The sequence below is a fragment of the Nelumbo nucifera genome, chromosome 7 (assembly GCF_055504915.1).
Source record: "Nelumbo nucifera cultivar China Antique chromosome 7, China Antique-T2T, whole genome shotgun sequence".
NCBI classification, from domain to species: Eukaryota; Viridiplantae; Streptophyta; class Magnoliopsida; order Proteales; family Nelumbonaceae; genus Nelumbo; species Nelumbo nucifera.
The window spans coordinates 17034954-17048183 of NC_142655.1; the positions used below are offsets into that span (position 1 = coordinate 17034954).

The window sequence follows — 13230 nt, forward strand, 5'->3', positions numbered from 1 at the left end:
GTTTAAAATTTTCCTTAGATAAAGAAAGGAGATAAGTATCCTTTCTCAATGGCCTTAGAGGAGCATGATCAATCTATGGTTATTAAGGAGTTATTTTCTGTTGAATATGGTTCTTGGGATAGAATTAAATTGCTCCAATTTTTTTCTGAAGGGGAGTTCAATGATGTTGGGTGCATACATATTTTCAGAAGTTTACACAAAGATTCAGTTTTTTGATTGGGTAATAAAAATAGTGTTTTTTAGTAAAAAGTTTTTATTTATTGCAACGGAAAAGGATGAATAGTTCTCTGAACCAACATTGTCTTTCTACTTTAAACAGAATTTGGAAATTAAAGGTTTCACCAAAATACAAAATCTTTGTGTGGAGATAGTTAAGGATATTTTGTAGTCATTAAATCTAAACTTAAGCATTTGAGAATTCTCCCTAATAGTTAATGTCCTCTCTATGCGTCTGATGAGGAAACTCCTAACCCCTTGTTTGGTTGTTGCCCTTACTTTAGAGCTGTTCTTTTTGGGAGTCCCTAGAATTTGAGATTTCAATTGCTTTCTGTTGAAAATCTTTGGTGAATTGTGCATGATTTATGACTAGGCAATTCGATTTGAGCCTGTTGTCGGTTGGGTGGCAATGGCTCTTTATTATGTTTGGTTAGCCCGGAATGATTGTTTAATTAGAGGACTTAAAAAGATCTATTAATTGGGTTATTTCTACTACGGATGTTGTTTTTGACACTAACATTTTTGTTGAATCAGTGGGCCCGGATCGCCCGGTTAGAAGGGTTATAGAGAATTCTATGATTAGCCATCCTTTCTCCATCCCAATGTTTTATATACCTAAAACATATTTGAATTCAATTGATTATTTATATTCTATGATGGATATTCAAAATTCAGCTATTACTTTTGGTTTTTTGTGTGTTTGAGCGTTCTAGTAGGTTTGTGGTGTCTGCAAGTGGTAGGAAAGAAGTTTTTTTTTTTTTTTTGTGAAGTAGATAATGCAGAACTTTTGGCTAAACTATCTGTTATTTCTTTTGCTAAGGACTAGAATTGAAATAGGATTCTTATATTTTCTGACTCAAAGAATTCTGTTAATTTGATGAACAAGAATTCTAAGGCAACCAATTGGAATATGGCGGTTTGGGTGGATAAAATTTCTATTTTATCAGGACTATTTTCTTTTTTGCAATTTGTGTATAACCCTAGGTTGTTAAATCAGGCTGTTCATCTTTTGTCTCAGCATGCTAGGAACTTATATGATGATACTGTGTGGTGGAATTTGCCACCAACTTATATAAACTTTCTATTTTAGTGCTTTCCTTGTTTATCTATCAAAAGAAAATAATAAAAGCTTAATTGCATAAATTGGCCTACAAGTTTTAAGCTTTCATGATTCGTGAAGCTTTGTGGGTTGGAATTTTGAAAAATACATAATTTAAGAATAATGAGTACTTATTCTCTACTAAGATTAGTACCACCTCTTCTTGTGTTGGAAAGCCATTGTTACTTTCTTTAATGAATTTGTGTGGTACTTAGGTTTGTAAGGTCAAATTGGATTCTATTTAATTTTTAGAATATGTCCTGAATTCAAAGTAATTAATAATGGTTGGTATGCTCCAATAGGTCTTGCAAATAGAGAGGATTCCAAGATAAGTAGATCAGTATTTGAAGAGTTGGAGAAGGGAGAAACTAAATTCCTTTTTTCACCAGCATATTATTAAGAGGGCGTTCTTTTTTTAGATCTTGAGAGAGGGAAAAAGTTGGTCAATGGAATTTTGATTCCTATTAACCAAGAAACCCATGTTCATTTTTTAGATTTATGTGGGGAGCAATGAAAGTTTATTTTCCTGATACCCATCGCTTACGTAGTTAATTAAATTTTCCGTCTAAGGAAAAGTTGTCAATACTTAAATAATAATGGAATTTTTATGGCTAAGATTATCATTGCCTTATTTACATAAGAAATAAGAGAATATGGATAAATGCATTTATCTGGGTAAATCTTTCATAGAAAACACTTGTCCAGATAAGTACATATACCCGAATAAATAACTTACTAAAAAACAAACGAGGCATGAGAGTAAAATATAAAGAGCTATCATGAACTTTGGGGGTAGTACCACTAAGGTCCCCAAACTTTGATTTATGATAGAGAACTACTATGTATTTATAGACTTCAACACTCGATCTACAACCATTCACTTTTAGATCCCAATACCATTACTAAGCACGTTTAGATGTGCAAAATAGATATATTACCTTACCCATTCTAGAGGTTTCAAGTGACATCTTGAAAGTGTTATATATGTTCGTCCTTGAACTGTAGAAAGGATTGGATGTTGTCCTTCTCCTGATAACGTACCCAAAGTGGTAAGGCTATCAATGGATTGGATGTTGTCGTTCCATCCAATCCATTTACATTGGATTTATATGTTTGATGTGACCAAAACCAACCATGCCCAGTGGCAGTAGGATAGGGGCAAAGTCGTAAATTGATTTGATCGAACCAACTTGACCAAGTTCAACTAGGCCCGACTAACCTGGCCAGATCCACATAGATGCTATATGTGGTTGAGTTTATCAAAATATCAGGATATTAGATGCAAGACAAAATAAAAATACTAAAACTTTTAGATACGCCTTATTTCATTTTATCTCACATTTATATCATGTCCCACTAACTTCAACTCATTTTCTCTACCTTGTGACATTATTGACTTGACCGAGGGTGTCCACACTCACTGCAGGGCATGTGATGTTTTTTCTAATCATAGGTGCTCCATAATAGCCGAGGTACCAACTGACGTAATACCTCATTAGCCAAAGTGACACCCTCTCAATTGGGATCTTCAACAAATTCCCTATTTCATTCTTGTTGTAAAATTTGGCAGCAACAGTGTCCAATAGGCTAATCAAATTGGATTGGGAGAGAGAATTCATAGTGAATGGTTTAGGAGAAGACCAAGAGAAAAATAGTTTAGGAGAAAAATCAGGAGAGAGAGAGAGAGAGCGCCACAAAATCAGAAAGCTGAATTTTTAAATAAGCATGCGATAATGGGTCATCCTTGGTCAATCCCTCCTATGGTTAGGAATTGAAGATATCTCACCAACTCAACGAAATTTCTATAATACAAACAAAAGGCAAAGATGAGTAAAGGTAAAAGTTACTACCGGCTGCTCAAAGAGATTATTTTAACGTTCCTAGTTCCTACATTAAACTCCTATTAACCCAGTTTTCGATCCAAACCAAAAAGAAAAGAGAGAACCAACAGTCCGAACAAATTGAACAACCACACAAGTGACTGGATCAACTCCTTGTTGGGCTTCTGTAATTGCACATACAAATTAAAGTTATCACTTTTAGTTCATTTTTGTAACCTACAGCCTACAGCCTACAGCCTACAGCCAGAAGCTCCCAAAATCAGAAGCTTATCGGAACGAGACCTAATTATAATTTATTCTGATTACCATCAATATTTTGTTGAGTGTCTCCAGGTCCCCCCCAAAACACAACCACTGGCAGCTTTAAACAATGTCTTCTTGTGAAGTTGAATCCATCAAATGAGATTTAAAGTTTAAACAATGTCGTTCCCAAGCAGCAACAGATTCAAAACGAAAACAGCAAAGCATGAACTACATTGCGTCTTTTACATCATTCACTGTATAAAATGCCAATTTAAATGAAGAAGAGGGCCAAGGATTTCATCAGAAAAATAACATTTTCAAAAAGAATAAGAGCTCTTTTTAGTTTTTACAATGCCAAATCTAGTTCATTATTTGATTAATTAATGTTTCATACAATTTACAAAAATTTAAACCATCTCTGGAAAATGCAAACAAGACACCGTTGAAGCCCATTTTCTACCAGTACTCATTCTAATTCCAACCAGAGATTTCAATAGCTTTGACTTCCGGCTTTTTCACCTCTTCCTTAGGGACAGTTACAGTAAGAATCCCATTCTCCATGGCCGCCTTCACTTGGTCCACCTTGGCGTTCTCCGGCAACCTGAACCGACGAAGGAACTTGCCGCTGCTGCGTTCAACACGGTGCCACTTGTCATTCTTCTCCTCGTGTTCTCTGCTGCGCTCTCCACTGATTTGTAAGACTCTACCTTCCTCCAGTTCGACTTTCACCTCCTCCTTCTTGAGTCCAGGAAGGTCGGCTTTGAAGACATGGGCTTCTGGGGTCTCCTTCCAATCGATGCGGGCATTCGCGAAAGCCTCTGTTTTGTTTGAGAACTGAGGGGAGGACAGAGCACTGGTTGAGGGAAAGTCCTTGAACAGATCCCAAACATCGAGAGAGAAGGGATCGAAGACATTGCTTCTTCGGCCACCGAAGATACTCGGAATGATCGACATCTTTGCTTCAGATTCTTTTTTCTTCCTACTTGAAATTTCGAATCAAATTGAAGACCGAACCAGAGCAAGGAAACAAACGATTGCCGGGTAGAAGAACTTGGCGTGTGCTTAGAGAGTTTCTCGTTCTCGACTCGAATACCTCACACATAAGGATGCCCAGATGGTGTGGGAAGAATTCGGTATTTAAAGAAAACATGGGGACAATTCTTGTAGTTTCTGGGACCTTCCCCACGTTTCTACTTTAGTTCTAAGTTTGATTGATAGAGCATTTCCATTTTCCAGCCTTTCCAGTCCAGGCCTTTCTCGAACGCTCGGGATTCTGAAAGAAAATTTTTCCTCGGCCAAAGAGAAGGCCCACCAATGAGTCAATGGCCAATATGCTCTTGGTCCAGGTCCACTTTAATAAACTGGGGCCCACTATGAACCAATCTCGTTAATGGTTCATAGGATCATAGCTCATAGGCAACAAAAATCTACATCTTCAGATGGATCATCACAGTCACAGGGAACCACTGTTTGCGTTCTTGGGCCCTTAATACTTACCATAAGTAATCACTAATCAGGGCCCATCTGGGTTGGGCTTGGGTCCCACTTAACATAGGACTCCTATCTACGGAGTCATAATAAGTCTTCATGGTGGGACCCATTGAATGTGGATCCTGAACATCCAAACCTAGGATAGAATTTAAGCTGACCCATTGAGGGACGTGTCCCCCAAATGTTTTAATCATCACTCCCCAAATGTAAGACATAAAATAAACAACAAATACAAATTATAAGGATTAAATCTCTAATGGAACGAACTGTACATCATGCAGGCTGCCAAAATATGTTTTATCCAATGAACAGTGGGGAAATCCTCACTTTTAATATCCTTAACAGCGATTAAGCAATGGAGAGATCTTTATAACAATGTTCTATTATCAATATGTTACTGTAGTGTCAGCTGCAAATGAGCCAGATATGATTTCTCTGAATATTTTGATCATTGTGCATAGCCATCATGTGTACTTCTTCATTTAAATACATGATACTTGTGTTTTGATTAGCAAACAATCCTAATTCCACCGAGTATATACATGTATCACCATAACAATAGTGGTATATCTGGAGATGAAAACTATAAGCATTAGAGTAGTCCATCTCTTAAAAGTATCTCTCTTCATTATGATTCTTATCACTACGGATCAAAGAAGCAATATCGGGTATTATATTGGACAGTTCAAATGCGAATATGGATATACTCTGGAAACATATGGCTATAAACAAAAGATATAAAAATGTTAGGAAAATGCAAATAAATCACATAAATACATTAATAATAATAAATTTAAAGTTGAATTATTTATAAATAACGTATAAACACATAAAAAATGCACACTTTAATAGCTTATATGAAGAAAAACATTACAATCAACAATACCACGATTCTAGAGTATTTATACACCATACAATAATAATGCTCTATTTCAATTTTTATTAAAATTTTGAAAAAAAAAATTATTTATTTAGTATTTTTATATAAATAATAACTTTATATTTCATTTTTAACATATTATTGTTTTATTTTAAATATAATTGCAAAATAAAGCATATAAATCATTTAAGGTAGACAAATAAGTTATTTTATAATTTTCATTTTTTATTAATTTTTTGGGGAAAAATAAATCTTAAACTATTCATTTCAATTTTTATAATTATAATTTTATATTTCTATTAATTTCGTTGGGAACATTTATTTATTTAGTATTTTTTATAATAACTCTATTTTTTCAAATAATAAATACGTTTTATTTTTAACATATAATTTATTAATTGTGTAAAATAAAACTTATAAATTGTTTAAGATAGATAAAATATATTATTTTCATAATTCTCCGTTTTATTAATTTTTTAGAGAAAATAATAAATATGTTTTATTTTCATAATTTAACATATATCCAACATTTTTAGCCATTTTTTTCATTTTTTCATTTTTTTTGTCAGAATGGGTTGTTTGTTCGGTTCAAATGGTCGGACCATTTGACCTAAGAACCGGACCACTGGCCAAGCATATAGGACCGCATCCACTGATATGGTGCACTATAGCCCGATACAAAAACATTGTGCCTATATGCACAACTCATGGGATATGTACTTTCTCGTGGCACATGTTGTATCCATGACCAAGGATACAGATATGTATCATGATTATCGTATTGATGTTCTAAATTTGATTATTACCACCCTGTATCATGAGCATTGTATTGATTTTCTAAATTTGATTATTACCATAGGCCTTTTCCTACTGACCTTCCTTTCAAGCGGTTGAATGAAGATCTGAAACTTTGGCTTGAGAGACCCTTCACAGAGGAGGAAATAAAGGCAGCAATCAAGAAGTTAGAATGCAATAAATCGCCTAGGCCAGATGGTCTTGCAAACCTTTTTTTGCTTAAAATGCTGGGATTTTGTGAAAAAAGATTTGTTGAATGTGTTCTAGGCTTTTCATACAAATGCATCTCTACAAAGAAGTTTGAATGCTACATTTATTACTCTCATTCCAAAGATTGAAGGGGCTGTGAACATTGAGGATTTTAGGCCAATTAGTCTCCTACACAATTTTTTATAAAATATTGGCTAAAGTCCTAGTAAAAAGAATGAAGGGTTGATTCAATTCTCATTGCTAATGACCAAAGTGCATTTGTTCCAGGGAGGCAGATGGTTGATTCAATTCTCATTGCTAATGAGCTGATAGACTCCAAAAGAAGAGAGGGAACATCGGGTGTGATTTGTAAACTTGATATTGAGAAAGCATATGATCGTGTCAACTGGAATTGCCAGGATCTGGTGCTAGAAAAAATGAATTTTGGGCAGCAATGCAGAAACTGGATCAGAGTTTGTATTAAGACCCCAAAATTTTCAATCCTAATTAATGGCCATTCAGTAAGAAGGCTGCATATTCTGGGTATTGGGATGGATTTGCAATCTCCCCTGGAAAAGGAAAAAGTTAATATCCTCTATTTCGAAAATGATACCTATGTTTTGTTGATGCATCTCCGATTCAGTTGGAATCAATGCTTAGGATTCTGAGATGGTTTAAAGTGGTGTTTGCTCTCAAAGTTAATTTGAGTAAGAGTCAGATCATCCTAGTGGGTCTTGCCCTAAGCTTAGAAGAATGTGTAGAAGTGATGGCTTGTCAAACTGATTCTCTCCCGATTAAGTATTTGGGGTTGCCTCTTGGAGCTAAATATTCTTCCTCCACGACCTGGGTTTCAATTATTGAGAGAATGGAGAGAAAATTGGCTTTTTTGAAAGCAAAATATTTGTCATATGGGGGGAGAGTGACACTGATTAAGAGTACCCTTTCTAACCTCCCTACTTACTTCCTCTCTCTTTTCCCCATCCCAATCAAAATAGCAAAGAGGCTGGATTAAATCCAGAGGAATTTTTTGTGGAGGAGATGGGAAGAGGAAAAGAAGATCCATATTGTAAAGTGGGAGCAAGTATGTCTCCCAAAGGAAGTTGGTGGGCTCGGAATAAGGAATTTGAAGAAATTTAATTCTGTCCTTCTTAATAAATGGTTATGGAGATTTGCTACTAAAAGGAATGCATGGTGGAGAAAACTTATTGCGACAAAGTATGGGGTGGAGTGTGGTGATTGGAGATCTAGGTTTCCTCATTCTAGAGGGGATAGATCTCTCTGGGCAGGTATTTTGAAGAATCTTCCTATCCTCTTGGATGGGGTCAGACTTAAGGTGGGGAAAGGGGATAGAATTAAGTTTTGGAAGGGTACCTGGTGTTCAGAGATGTCCTTAGCAGAAGCTTTCCCCCTCCTGTTCCAAATCTTAGTGAATCAAGATTCTTCAATAGCTGAGAATTTTAATGCTTCTGGTGATTCCATGAGGTGGAAGAGTATGCGACACTGTTAGGGTTGCTTCAAAATCGGATGATAGATTTAAGTCAGGAGGATGAATGGAACTAGAAATGCAATGGAGATGGTTGTTCCTCTATTAAATCCATGGTTCTCAAGTTGTATAGATCAAGTCAGGAGGATTTCCCTTCCAGCCAGATTTGGAACCCAACTAGTCCCTCTAAGATTAATTTTCTGGTTTGGACAATGGCTCTTGATAAATGTCTAACTATAGTTAATCTGGAGAGACACAACATTCAGATTCTGGATCTTTCGTGTGGTTTGTGTGGTACTCTTGCAGAAACTACAGTGCACTTGAGTATCCATTGCCCAATTTCTTCTTTTGTCTGGGGGCATTTCCTGAAGGCTTTGGAGATTAGTTGGGTTATGCCAAATTCAGTGAAGGAGCTGCTGAATTGTTGGAGAATTGAGGGCCTCGGAAAGAAAGGAAAGCTTGTATGAAATATCATTCCGGCAGCTGTGTTATGGTCTACTTGGACTGAGAGAAATAACAGAATTTTCTGTTGTAAAGCTAAAAGCCCAGATGAAATAGTGCAGAGAGCTATGGGCAAGTTCTTTTCTTGCGTGTCAGTGACGGAGTTCAAACATCAGAATCTACCTCATTTGTTTTGTTCTCAGTCTTGGATGAGGTTGTAGTTTGATTTGCGCCCAGGCAACCTTAATGGCTTGGGTTTTATTATATTTTTTATCTTTTTCTGTAATGAATAAATTACCTTACCTTTTTCCAAAAAGAAAATTATTACCAGACACATAGAGATGGTTTATGAAAGGGGAAATAAAAACCCAAAAACTTTTTATTAGCCCATGGTTTTCAAAACCAGACTGGATCGGACGGTCAGACCGGAAAAATTGGGAAACGGTCAGGTGATCAGTTCCGTTTTACCCCAAAACCATTAATTTAATTAGCAAACCGCAGACCTAGGCGGTCAAACCGTTTGAACCATTGAACAGTTTAGCCAGTTTTTATTTTTTATTTTTTTTTCAAAACAGGCCATCCATTTGGTTCAAACAATCGGACTATTCAACACGAAAACCGGACCCCTGACTAGTTTGTTGTCCGGTTCAATTTTAAAAACCTTGCTGTAGCCTATTTGCATGAGGTAGTTTACAATTTGGAGTTTCTAACCCATCAACTGAACAGGAATTTAGTTGTGATATTCAGAACGGTATGTTTCATTATTATGTCCCAGTCCCACTCAAAATAAATATTATATATAAGAATATTTCATGGAAAAGGAAGGACTAAAGCATTCACCTCTGAAAGTCCTCTCTGATTCATAAAGATGAAAACATATTCCCAAAAAAGGCCCAATTACACCCAAACAACTGCAGTCCAAGAAACTGTCATGACAGGAAAAATACAATTTTCTTATGAGCTTCAATCTCATACCACTACCCAAACAAATGTTGACCTTTTTAGGAATTACACCTATTACTTCAGAATTTATCCATCATATACTTTTATCCATATAAAAGTTATAATCAAGTAGAAACCATTCTGAAAATAAATTAAATAATATTGGTACCAAGTGATTCTCCTATAGATCTCTAGTTCTGTTCCAACCAGGTCCTCATAGAGTAACACATAATGAGAACATAAGCAAGGCATCCTCCTGAGACTGCCTTCCCCCTGATGCCCCACTTATAAACATAAGCAATCCATTTATAAACACTAGAATAATGAGGCTCACATAAACAATTACAGATGAAATACTTGATTGCCAAGAGTCCTAATAGAATCATAAGTTTTCATTCTGTTTCTGGTGAAATTCTCCAATAAGAACTCAAGGTTAACAGTTCTAGTGTAAGTGCAACAAAAATATTACAGCCTGAATGAAACCAAATATGTATTTGTTCCTTCTTCCGTCAAATGAATGAAACCAAATGATGTTTCTCTAAAGCAGTAGCAGAAGGCAAATAGATCATAAAAACTAACAGGTTTGCTGCTTCAAAATCCTTACTTGCATAGAATACCAGCATAATTGAAGCAAAATTACAAATGATTTCTCATTTCTTAAGAAAATGAAGATTTACAAAAAAGAAAAAACCCATCTCTTTTTGAATGTTAAATTTGCTTGAAATTAGATCAAACAAGTAGGATACAGTTTACAGAAAATATTTTTATACAAGCTTAATCACGCACAGAAACACCTTTACAATCCATTCCTTACATGCCGATCCAACAGATTCATCAATCTATGGAAACATTACACATATTATCTTAACCAGTGATTTCAATAGCCTTGACTTCGGGCCGTTTAACCTCTTCTTTGGGTATAGTTACAGTAAGAACCCCATTCTCCATGGCCGCCTTCACTTGGTCCACCTTGGCGTTCTCCGGCAACCTGAACCGACGGAGGAACTTGCCGCTGCTGCGTTCGACACGGTGCCACTTGTCGTTCTTCTCTTCGTGTTCTCTGTTGCGCTCACCACTGATCTGTAAGACCCTGCCTTCTTCCAGTTCAACTTTTACTTCTTCCTTCTTGAGCCCGGGAAGGTCGGCTTTGAAGACGTGGGCTTCTGGGGTTTCCTTGCAATCGACGCGGGCATTGACAAATTCTGCCGTTTCGGTTGAGAACCGAGGGGTACTGAGAACACCACCGATGAAGGTGAAATCATGGAATGGATCCCACAAATCCAGAGAGAAGGGATCGAAGATGTTGCTTCGTCGGCCACCAAAGATGCTAGGGATGATCGACATCTCTTCGATTAGTTATGGGTTAAGGGTTTTTTGTTTGAAGCGAAGCAGAATGAAACTGAATCAACAGGAGAAACTGTTCTTGGAACGTCGAATATTTGATGACCCAGATATCGTAGTGCGCATACGGTATTTATAGAGAAGAACTGGAAGCGTCTGGTACTTTCGGGACTTTCTCTATCTTTCCATGAGGTTGCGTTTGGTTATGAACATTCCAGCCCTTTCAGGATACACCCTTTTGTGGCAATATTTGCTGGGCTTTCGAGCCCATGATTCCAGTCCAGGCCCACAACTAATATTAACTAAAATTCAAAAATAACAAAAATATGATTTTTACATTTAAATGTTCAAATAAATACTATGCTTCCTTTCGCAGCAAAAACTAAATACATAAACACTATATTTTCTGATACTTGTAAGGTAAAAGTATTAATATGCATTTAAATCTATATTGATACAGAAAAAAAACTAATTTCGTATAATAAAATTTATATTAGAACTTATTTTATCTAATATTAATGACTACAAAAATCTAGTTGATGGTAGGGCTGTGAATTGATTGGATAGAATCAGATATTAGATAGATACTAATTTAATTGGTTTAGATTTGAATTTTTATTGGATTTGGATTGCAATAGGATATCGAATAGCATTAATAAATTATACTAAAAGACATAAAAATGTTGTGTATTATTAATAAAATATAAAAAAAATGATTCTAATATTGTATATCATGAAAAAAATAAAAAAAAATTATGAAATGTCACCAATGACTTAATAAAGACATAAATAAGCAATAAAGGGAAAAACTCTATACTAGCATCTTGTGCTTTAGGAGTAGTCCCGATTTAGTACCTCAACTTCAAAACCTGCCACTACAATATCTAAACTCAAGAATAGTTTGCCAGTTATCTGTATCACATGATGATATGTGCAGTTTAAAACCTTTGAAAATGTCAAAATTATATTTCCAAAAACTAAAATAGACATTATTCATTGTTTCCTTCCTCATACGGTTCATAGGTACTTCCATATTGTTGATAATATATTAACCAATCAATGATCCTATCTATCCACAGCCCAATTCCTTTCTCCAAAAGAATCCAAATTCTAATTTCTACAAAGATGGAAATAACAAAATCCAGAAAGAAAAAAAAAAGTCTCAAAACTGATGAAATCCAGCAAAGAAATGATCGACAAAATAGATCGCAATGTATATAATTGACTAAAAGAGAAAAATAAACACAAAATGGGAAAATGGAAAAGGATGCAAGGGAGAGAAAGGAGAAAGGTTGATTGTCTTACCTACAATTACAAGAAATAAGAAGCACAAAACAAAACACAATAATACATCAGTGCTTTGTAATATGAAGACCAAATAGTCAAGATTAAGGTAAGTACTTTATTTATTTATTAATTAAAAAAAAAGAAAATGGTGGGCGTTGTTCATTGAGGTAATGGTTGTCCAATACAAAAATACAATTTCCACTAGATTGATGTGTCTGTAAGTACACAAAGAAAGAGCGATACCAATTAATCAATGTGTGGGAGAAGGTTTCTTTGGACGGTCCATTGGGGATGCCAAAGTAGTTTCATCTTCTCATTTGAAGGTTATGAACCAATAATCATTTGAAGGTTGTTTCAATCCTCATACGGTGCTTTTAGTTGGATGAGTTTTGTTTAGGTTGGTTTATATATGAGAGTGAAAAGATAAAGAAAATTAAATGGCACTTGAAGGGTATTTTGTCCTTTCACATGCCACTTAGTTGGTTGATGATTTTGGACTAAATTGATAGTTTTTGGGAGTTCATGTGATACAATGCATGTTTGAAAGTTTGAGTACTAAATTGAGACTCTCTATAAACCACAGGGTATTAATTTGAAAATTTTCCTAAATTTAAATTGAATCAAATTGAATTTATTCGATGAGATTTGGGTGGATCTATGTTCAATTTTATTATAAATAGATTGAATTTGGATTCCTTAGCCAGATGATATTTTTGAATGGTGGATTCTTATTAAGGGACTACTTCAACCTATAATATTTGTACTTTTAGAGTAGTTATCAGCTGGTTGGGTAAGATCTCCTTGCTGGACTTAGGATCAAATCCTGCATGCACCTGGGTTGGGAGGTTATGGATTGGGGGATGGGCTCCCTGTTGTGTAGCCCTTCAAAAGAAATAAAAAAAGCAAACAAATTACATGTTATAATTTCCGGTAACCAAATATATCTTTTGTGTTTTACATTTTGCCAATAAAAAATAGGGAA

The 13230-nt window shown here is 35.4% G+C and overlaps 2 protein-coding genes across 2 annotated transcripts; both read right to left on the reverse strand.

Moving 5' to 3' along the window:
* Positions 1 to 3735: 3735 nt before the first annotated feature.
* LOC104607837 (17.8 kDa class I heat shock protein-like) lies at positions 3736 to 4518 on the reverse strand. The gene has a single exon (XM_010273580.3). It carries the CDS (start codon positions 4351 to 4353, stop codon positions 3871 to 3873), a length of 483 nt encoding a protein of 160 aa, XP_010271882.1. The 5' UTR covers positions 4354 to 4518; the 3' UTR covers positions 3736 to 3870.
* A 5796-nt stretch (positions 4519 to 10314) lies between these two features.
* On the reverse strand, positions 10315 to 11075 carry LOC104607838 (17.8 kDa class I heat shock protein-like). The gene has a single exon (XM_010273581.3). It carries the CDS (start codon positions 10962 to 10964, stop codon positions 10485 to 10487), a length of 480 nt encoding a protein of 159 aa, XP_010271883.1. The 5' UTR covers positions 10965 to 11075; the 3' UTR covers positions 10315 to 10484.
* Positions 11076 to 13230: the final 2155 nt, after the last annotated feature.